This window comes from Eimeria maxima, genomic scaffold (genome assembly GCF_000499605.1).
Source record: "Eimeria maxima Weybridge genomic scaffold, Emw_scaff210, whole genome shotgun sequence".
Classification (NCBI taxonomy): Eukaryota; Apicomplexa; class Conoidasida; order Eucoccidiorida; family Eimeriidae; genus Eimeria; species Eimeria maxima.
Window position 1 is genome coordinate 305 of NW_013563663.1, and position 8,937 is coordinate 9,241.

The 8,937-nt window shown below is 48.0% G+C and overlaps 1 protein-coding gene across 1 annotated transcript; it reads left to right on the forward strand.

Annotated features, from left to right (window-relative positions):
- Positions 1-4,554: 4,554 nt before the first annotated feature.
- On the forward strand, positions 4,555-8,201 carry EMWEY_00021920 (hypothetical protein; the record flags this gene model as incomplete). The annotated part of the gene is made up of 9 exons (XM_013477879.1): positions 4,555-4,624; positions 4,967-4,996; positions 5,146-5,318; positions 5,657-5,977; positions 6,216-6,324; positions 6,784-7,019; positions 7,382-7,585; positions 7,805-7,917; positions 8,147-8,201. 9 exons carry the CDS (start codon positions 4,555-4,557, stop codon positions 8,199-8,201), a joined length of 1,311 nt encoding a protein of 436 aa, XP_013333333.1.
- Positions 8,202-8,937: the final 736 nt, after the last annotated feature.

The window sequence follows — 8,937 nt, forward strand, 5'->3', positions numbered from 1 at the left end:
CGTTTGTGTGCATTACAGGCGGTATGCCTAAATTCCTCTTACTTTCTAGGTCTAGGTCTGAGTATTTTTGTCCGCTACCTCTACACAACTTGGATTATTCTAGTATAGCATTCGCCTGCAGTGCTGCAGTGTAGCTGCAGTAGCTGCAGTGTACACCTAAATGCTTGAAATTTCCGGATGTACATATTATTGATTGTTCATACGATGCGTGAAATCGTAGAACGTAAGGGAGCTTTGCTTGCATGAATGGGGTTGAAAGTCGTTGGATTTGTGCTGCAACGAACCAGTACCAGGCCACTTCCTACTACTTTTATTGGATCCGCCAGTCATGCGAGCAGTGGCAGGAAAAGCGGCTGAGACCTAGAAACGGACAAAGCATCTACCGTTTCACTTCAAAAGGGGGACACCGACCTCAAGGGGAGCCTGGGAGCCTTTAATGTGTGTGTGTGTGTGTGTGTGTGTGTGTGTGTGTGTGTGTGTGTGTGTGTGTGTGTGTGTGTGTGTGTGTGTGTGTGTGTGTGTAGTGCAATGGGTTTTGACTATTCGGTATATTATTGGTGTCCCGCGTTATTCACAGACAGTATGTAGAGCCGTCGTACAGTCCCCAGAGATCGTGGCAGTCACTATTTATTGGCGGTAGCCTTAACCAGTGCGAGTCTAGTAGTGAATCATTTTCTTATACCAGTGTCACTAAGGATAGGGTTGGGGAGTTACGCGCGTAGAAAATAGTATCAACGGATTCCAACAAACACCGTCTGTTCACGAAATATGAGCCATCTGTTAACGAGGGCGAAACATTTTCTACGCATGTGACTCCCCAGGTGGTAGGTTTTCCAGGCACTGATTCCTTCCATCAACGAGGCAGCTAGGTTCCAGAGGGGAATCAAACTGCGTTTAGTTTCCCTTGCGAAGACTCATGCCTTGCATAGACGTAACTAGACGCAGTGTTCCACCAACATTTTCTGAGGTTTCGCCTCCATATGATATCTGATTTTTCTGCACTTCCTTAAAATACGAATACCGACAAATGCAGATACAATGCCTTTTTCCAGAAAGTGCGTTCGACATATGTACACAACCGGTGAAAATTGCCGCTTGCGCCGCAACACGGTTGTTCGAAATTGTCCATAATGGCTGCCGTCGCATGTCCTTTGGGCATGCTAAAGGTTGGTGGATGCTAGGGGTTGGTGTTAGCACAGAGTGGCGCCTACAAGGGTTGTGCATGCTCAGGTAAGAATGAGGGCGAAGCCAACGCGCCCTTCCACATGGCAATGAATCTAGCCTACTAATAATCAAACGTGTAGGCAGTGAGTCTTAATTTGCTTGTAGACAAGGGTGAAACTGAGGGATAGCAAAACAGCCCATACGTTTGTAGCTGTGCAGTGTGTAGTGGCTTGCGGCTTCACCGGGGTATAGGCATCTCTGAAATGTCCATACCTATATTAACGATAAACTGTTAAAACGTTAGTTGCGCCTCCTCCTGTTGCTGGTGTCGGATTGCTTCTTGCATAAAAGTGTAACGAAGATTCCAAAATCGCTGGGTGAAACCGCGATGCCCGTCACACCAGATAGTATGCAAGGGCGTGCTTTCTAGCTCAGCTGAAAGAAAGCCCAGATTGTTGGCCAGGCCAGGGCGCTTTGACAAAGATGCAAAGAGTCGTGCTATAGACAACTTTTAAACTGCGTGATTCCATATTATGGGAGTGCTATTCTAGGCTTCCTTGGGCGGCCTATCGCTTTGCCGTGAATGCGCGCGTCAGTTACACGGTAGCCCATGTTGCTGCAGATGCTGCATGAATAGATCTGTATCCAAAACCACCGGCCTACGCAATCTGCTATACAGCAAGTACGAACTTCATGGACCTGGATGTCTCACCACATGGGTTAGCCGTGCAGTGGACTGTTGGGGTAAGCGTCTGAACGGAGCAGCGTGGCAACCCTAATGATGTAGCTAGCTCAGCCTCAATTAAGTACACATGTGGTAGAAGCTTCGACTGTTCGATTGAACAGGAGGTGCGTTTTCTAATCTCGAGTAGTGGTCAAAGCCCTCGCTGGAAGATCAGTCATATCTACACCAACCCCATACTGTCGGTACAGCACTGAACCTCTTACAGCACTAACCCGGTTTTTACACGAGTGGTTGGGGGCCTGCCAGGGTATCGATGGTGCAACTGGCACTACCCATGAGCAATCGCTCACTAGTAATCATTTCTTCCCAGCAGCGACTATGGCTGTGCGGTTTGAGCGGATAATTCTCTTTTCGGGGGAGCCGGTTGAACTGGCGGTGGCAGGGAGTACGGGTTCATGTAAAGACCACAGGGAGTAGCTGCATAACGGACCAGAAAAGCCCCAATATTTTATGTTGACGGGTGGATAGGTTAACAGCCGGAACTCTATTCGGGAACACTGAAAGCTTCTGCGGATGTGTTATATTATCGTACAAACCAGAGTGTTTACAAGTTATCCTCTGTGAAGAAGGTGCGACACAGAAGTGCTGCTGACCGGAACAGAACGAGGCACCGTGTATTAATTTTTCAGCATTTCGCTTCCTGCAAAGTGGTGCTTAGCTGTAGCTGGGTAGCCGGTAATTTGTTGCCCGGAAATTTTATTCAGTAGTGTGTATTTTCTCGTAAAGTTTAAGCATATGTGATGGCAACTGGTCATGGAAGCAATAGCCCCTTTTTTGAGTAGTTTGTGAGTAGAGCGAACGGCAATTAGAACTGGAATCTATGGTTGTATTTATGCTCATTAAACTAGCTGCAATGCTGAGGTGCACTCGTGGAGCTACAAGCCACTTGGGGCCAGTGCTCTACAAGCTGTACGACACACTGCGCTATGTAGAATTCGAGTCCCCATTGCCTTGTGGTTTAGTCTCTATACTACTTTGTGTATTCTGGTTCTGGGCGTGCTCGGTGTAGACAGTAGGTAGCACTTCGATATTTCCTCCTGCGCATGAGCTGCACAAAGCCTTCAAACCAAGTTGGGTTGCATTGCAGCTGTGCATTGCTTGGGACAACTGACGAGTGGAAGATGCTTCATGAGGAGTGATGTAGTATGCTGTGTTAAAAGGAGCTACCCACGCTACCACTGCGCCCTTACAGGCGAGTGCATGGAAACTACGGTGCAGCTGGAATTAGTCGCTATTATGCCGTGGCGTGACTGCAAACCCTGATATATAACTTGTTCATTCGCTCCAGCTAGTAGGTGTAGTAGCGGGTAAGGGTCAAACAACACCTGAGCGGATAGGCGTCTATAGCTGTTCACCAATGACTATCGCAAAGGTTCTAGGGGGTTCGTATGACTTCGTACTCCTTTAAGCATTTCTGTCCTGAAGGACTATCCACGTATGTCCAGGAAGTAAGTAGCTTCATGCATACTGGGCACTAAACATCTAATGTGTGAAACGTCTCAAGGATACTTACTTACTGCACCAACCTAGCAGCATGACCACGGCTGGCGTGGCTACCATTCCTCAACTACAGCTTCCATTGTGCTTCGAATGCATCAGCCACGCCAGCCGTCGTCCTGCTTCTGTGTTGATGCAGTAAGTAAGTATCCTTGAGCCTTTTCACTCAGCTGTCTACTGTAGGCAATTCGCCAGTGTCCGCGCCTGCCGAAAAGACCGGCGCCCCCGAAACCCAGCGCCGAATGTGTATGTTTCAATATTAAACAGGGTATATATTGCCCTTAAAAACGCTCTTCCGCCGAGGAAAACCATGCTGTGCATCCTCGTCGTAGGCAATTTTTAAAAAGCCGAACCTTAATTTATGTTCTAGTTGGCGTCTTCGTTCTAGTTGTGGCTATATCATTCTCTGGAGAAAGCAAATCGTTGTTAGAATCGGAAAGGGCTATGTTTGCTCTGGCTTTTGCATGCATTTCACGCCGACGCATTCCAATAAAAAACAATGCAGACGGCAAGTCAGACGGGGGACGTAGTTTTATTATCATTCTATCATCAGCCTCAACCACTACGGAAGCAGTCACGGCAGAAGTCAGAGTAGAAGTGGCGGTAACAGCTGCGATGGAAGAGCCATGACTAGGAGAAGAAATGGAACACGACACAGAGCTCATAGCCTGATAATGGAAATTGCACAATGGGAAACGTTTAACCCCAGCACCTACCGACTGCTCCCCACCACTGAGTAGTTGCACATGGTGATGCAGCAGACGCTGCCGAGCCCGTATTTTTGTCACTAACTCGTAGCAAGACATAAAAGTTCAGTTAAAACCTTCCTGAATTTCAATTATTAAAGTTAAGAAAAGAACTGAACTGCGCGCACCCTTCCCCCCGATCTTCCCAACGCGCTGACAGGGCCAGGGATGGGTGCCGTTGCATGGAAGACAACAGCCACTTAACGCGAAATATGCACACTTAAGTGTTCAAATAAGTTAAAACTTCGAACGAGCAATGCTCGCTTCAAAGAACGAGGCAGAAAACAATGTTTAACCATTGCCACGTGGTTAAGGAAGATTAGGCATCTATCTTCTACCTAAAAAATGTGCCTCTCTCAATATCTGCCGGCTCTTGCTTCTACACTCCCCACTGGAATGGCAATGGGTGGGCCGCGCGGACCGGAGGAGCTATCAGATTCGTTAATGAATCCTTCAGTACCAAGACAACATAGTCAGGGCATCGACGAGTTGGCTAATTGTGCTAGGAAGGAACTCGTTTTGCGCTGAAGGCTGGTAGCTTAGCATGCATCCAAGAGGAAGCCTTGATACACTCTGTGGGAGGTCTAGCCACTTGACGGCAATGAATGGTGCGGCTTGCGGATAGAACACGCTTAAGCGAAATGATACAGCTTGTTTTCAGACTGCTTCCAGAGCATATGCTTAGCGGTTAAGTATGTCTAAGCAAACCAAAACATCCGGTTGGACAACTGTCTGTAATGTAGAAGCTTAACCTTTTCTTGTACGTTGTGTGGTGCCGTGTTTAATGGGCAGGGTGTAATATTGCGTATAACAGTCACTAGTGTGGACCGCTTGCATGTAAGTGGTGAGAGGCACCAGAACCGACCTGGCTGAGCGTCAGCAGTAAGAACGACATGAACTTTGCTTCCTGCCTGAGCTGTTTTGGTTTTGCCCTTGGCTCAAGCATCGAGAGCTCGGCGGTTGATGTTGAAAGTTTTGTTCTTGTTAGCGCAGGCCTGAACTTAGAGGCTGCTGCTGCTTCTCTGTGTCGTCTCTATCGTTTGCACGCTCCTAGCAGCAGCAGCTGCTGCTGTAGCAGCAGCTACAGCAGCAGCAGCAGAATGGGTGGTGCTGCGCTGCTGTTAGCCCCTGAGAGGGGAGCAACAGACACTACACTACAATCCGAGGTAATAATTGCTCAGCTGTATCCTCCAGCTAACCGTGCAGCAGCAACAGCAGCAGTAACAGCAGCAGCAGCAACACTGGCACAGGATCAGCTGCAGCAGCTGGAGCAGCAGCAGGGGGTGTAGGTGCAGGAGGAGGAGCAGCAATACTGCCCGACTTGCTGCTGCTCCCTTGCGATCTTGTTGCTGCTGAGGGTTGTGCTGCAGCAACAGAGACAATTATATTAACTATATCTGCTGTTGCTTCCTCCCTTCCCCCATTGCTGCTAGGGGAGCTGCTGCTGCTGCTGCTGCGGCAGATACAAAGGAACCGTGCGCCGCTGCTGCTGCTGCTCCGGCAGGCGGAGGCACTCGTCTCAGCAGCAGCATTATTATCCTCTATTTTAAATGATATAAGAACAGAGGAGCACCAAAACAAATGCAGCAACAGCAGCAGCAGCAGCAGCAGCAAGGATACAGAAGATATACAAAGGAGCCACCAGCGATTTTCCCACCTTGCCCAGGCACTTGCACTGCTGCTAGAACTCCAGCAGCAGCAGCAGCAACAGCAGCAGCTACAGCAGCACCAGCAGCAGCAACAGCAGCAGCAGCACGAATACAGTGCGTCGCGCTGCTGTTGCTTCTATTGCTGCAGAGAAGGAGAAGATTTGCCAGAGGCAAGTGTAGGTTTGCTGCCTCAATTAACTGACAAAGATGCAGCAGCAGCAGCAGCATATGAATCCTTAATTTGCTGCTGCATGCGATTAACAATAGATGCATTAGGTAAGCTTAGGGGCCGCTCTGCGGTGTATGCGCAGCTCCCGTTGCTGCTGCTTGGCCTCGTGGAGGCAGCAGGCAGCACAGAGCAGCTCGTTGCGCATGCAGCTGTCTGTACACTGCAAACCCTGCATGATGCGCTAGGTAACTGCCGCTACCAAGGAGAAGCAGCAGCAGCAGCAGCAGCAACAACAACAACAACAACAACAGCAGCAACAGCAGCAGAAGCAGCAACAGCAACAACCACAGCGAGGTAAACAATAGAGCTGGAGAAACAGGCGCAGAACTTACAGCCAGCAGCGGGAGAAAAGGGAGACACACAGCAGCAGCAGCAGCAGCAAACAGATGCATGCATTAAGACAGAAGCAAACATTGGTAAGGCACAAAGAGAAGATCGGTAGTAGCAGCAGCAGCAGCAAGGCGGCGCTCTCCCCTGCTGAAGAGACTGCGCGTATACACGACAGGCAGAAGTAGCAGCAGCAGCAACAACAGCAGGTGCAGCAGCAGCAACAACAATAGCAGCAGGAGGGAGATGTACTGATGGGCCGCGGTGTCTGCTGCAGACAGAAGGGGCTTTGCTGCTAGACGAGTTAGCTTGCTGCATGCAGCAGCTGCTGCAGATGCAGCGGCAGCAGCTGCTGCAGCAGCAGCACCAGCATCATCATCATCATCAGCTGCTGATGATGATGATGATGCTGGTGCTGCTGTGCAGTGGTTCTTCTTGCTGCTGCTGCTGCTGCAGCAGCAGCAAGAAGAACCACTGCTGTTATTGCCTTAGCCCCTCCCTCTTTCTTAGGTCCAGTAGGCTCTCTTCTTACGTTGCTGCTGCAGCAGCAGCAGGTGCTGCAGGAGCATGCAGAGCAGCAGTTGCTGCAGAAACAGGAGCAGCTACTGCTGCAGCAGCAGCAGCACCTGCTGCAGCAACCTGCTGCCTCCGTTCCTGTACGGGTACTCCGCTTATTCGCTGCTTTTTCTTTTTGCCTATCTAGTGTATTAACAGCAGAAAGAAGAAAAATATTTTTCTTCTCCTTCTCCTTTTGTTTGCTGGCGTTGCTGCCAAATGCATGCAACAGCAGCAGCAGCAGCAGCAGCATCTTCTTGTTCTTCTGCTGCTGCTGTACTAAAACAATTTGATTCTTCTTGTCCTGTCTCTTCTCTCGTGCGTCGCCGTGTCTCGCGGGGAGGCCTGCTGGCCAGCAGCAGCAGCAGCACCCCTGCAGCAGTCAGTAGCTGCAGCAGCAGCAGCAGCAGCAGCAGGAGATGCATTAGGCTCTGTTAGGGAACCTTCAGCTGTTTGTCTGCTTCGTGAGGTTGGCCTTCTTTTTGTTAGTGAGGATGCGGATACAAATGATTTCACTGAGGATCCTGCTGCTGCAGCAGCAGCAACAGGGGCAACAACAGCAGCAACAACAACAACAACAGCAGCAGCAGCAGCAGAAAAACCAAACGCAGCAGCACCTCTAGCAGCAGTGTACAGCAGCCTTCGTGTCTGCGCCGTGCAGCTGCTTACAAGGGTTAGATCTCATCTACAAGAGAGAAGTTCTGCTCCTGCTGCTGCTGCTGCTGCTTCTGCTGCTGCTGCTCACCTAACGGTGCTGCGGTGTTTCATGGTGTTAACATCAAATGAAAGGGATTTGTTCCCTGTAGTCTACCAGGCAAGACTGCTGCTGCTGCTGCTGCTGCTGCTGATATTGCTGCCCTTTGCTGCTGCAGTTTGCTGCTTCTGTTTGCAGCCTGCTCATTGTGCTGCTGCTGCTGCTGCTGCTGCTGTTTCCTCAGCTATGGCCTTCCCTTCTGCCATCGTTCCATCATACAGCTCCACTCTCTGTCTTCATATTGGCTTTCGGTACGCTGCTGCTGCAGCTGCTGCAGCTGGTGCTGCTGCTGCTGTTGTCGCTGCTGCTGCCGCCGCCCACCCGCTTGCATAAATAGGATACGATGCTTATCCACTCTCTCTGAATGTACAGAGTTTTGGCTCAGCCTGTATATGGCTAAGGGTTTAGGGTCTAGGGTTTACTGTTGAGGGTTTAGGGTTTAGAGTTTACTGTTGAGGGTTTAGGGTTTGTGCTATTCAGGCATTTTGAAGTTGCTGACCGCCACGGCTGCTCATTTTATGCGAGACAAGTATAAGAGAGGGATTAGGGTTTACGGTTTAGGTTTACTGATGAGGGTTTAGGGTTTAGGGTTTAGGATTCAGGGTTTGTTTTATTTTTATGTTGTTTTATATGTTATTTGCCTTTTCTTTTTTTGTTTGTTATATTCTTTGTATTTCCTTTATTATATTATTATATTGTTATACTATATTTGTTTTATTTATTTTATTTGTTTATTTTTCTTTTTTTTATTTTTTATAGATTCTCTAAGGAAATAATTGTTGAATTCGCACTACGATTGGTGAAGGCTGAGCCTTCCCGTGCAGAAGACGAGCAAGGAAGAACAGAAACATACAAGTAATAAATAATAAATAAATAATAAATAAATAATTAAATAATAAATAATAAATAATAAATATAATAAATAAGTAATTATATTATTGTTGTACTTAATGTATACAAACATTTCCTTCCTTCAACCAATTCATTTTCTTATAAATACTTTGGGGCTGGAATATGCATGCATGCATGCATGCATGCATTAATGCATGCATGCATGCATATTAATTAGCATGCACATTAATATGCATGCATATTAATGGATGCATATTACTGCATGAATATTAATGCGTGAATGCATATATGCATGCATACATTCATGCATGCATGCATGCATGAATATTGTGTGTATGTTATTTAAATTCAGGGCTCAATTTGCTGTTTTACATTTTATAGCATTTTCTGCAGTTGTTCGTCCTGAATTATTTTATTCT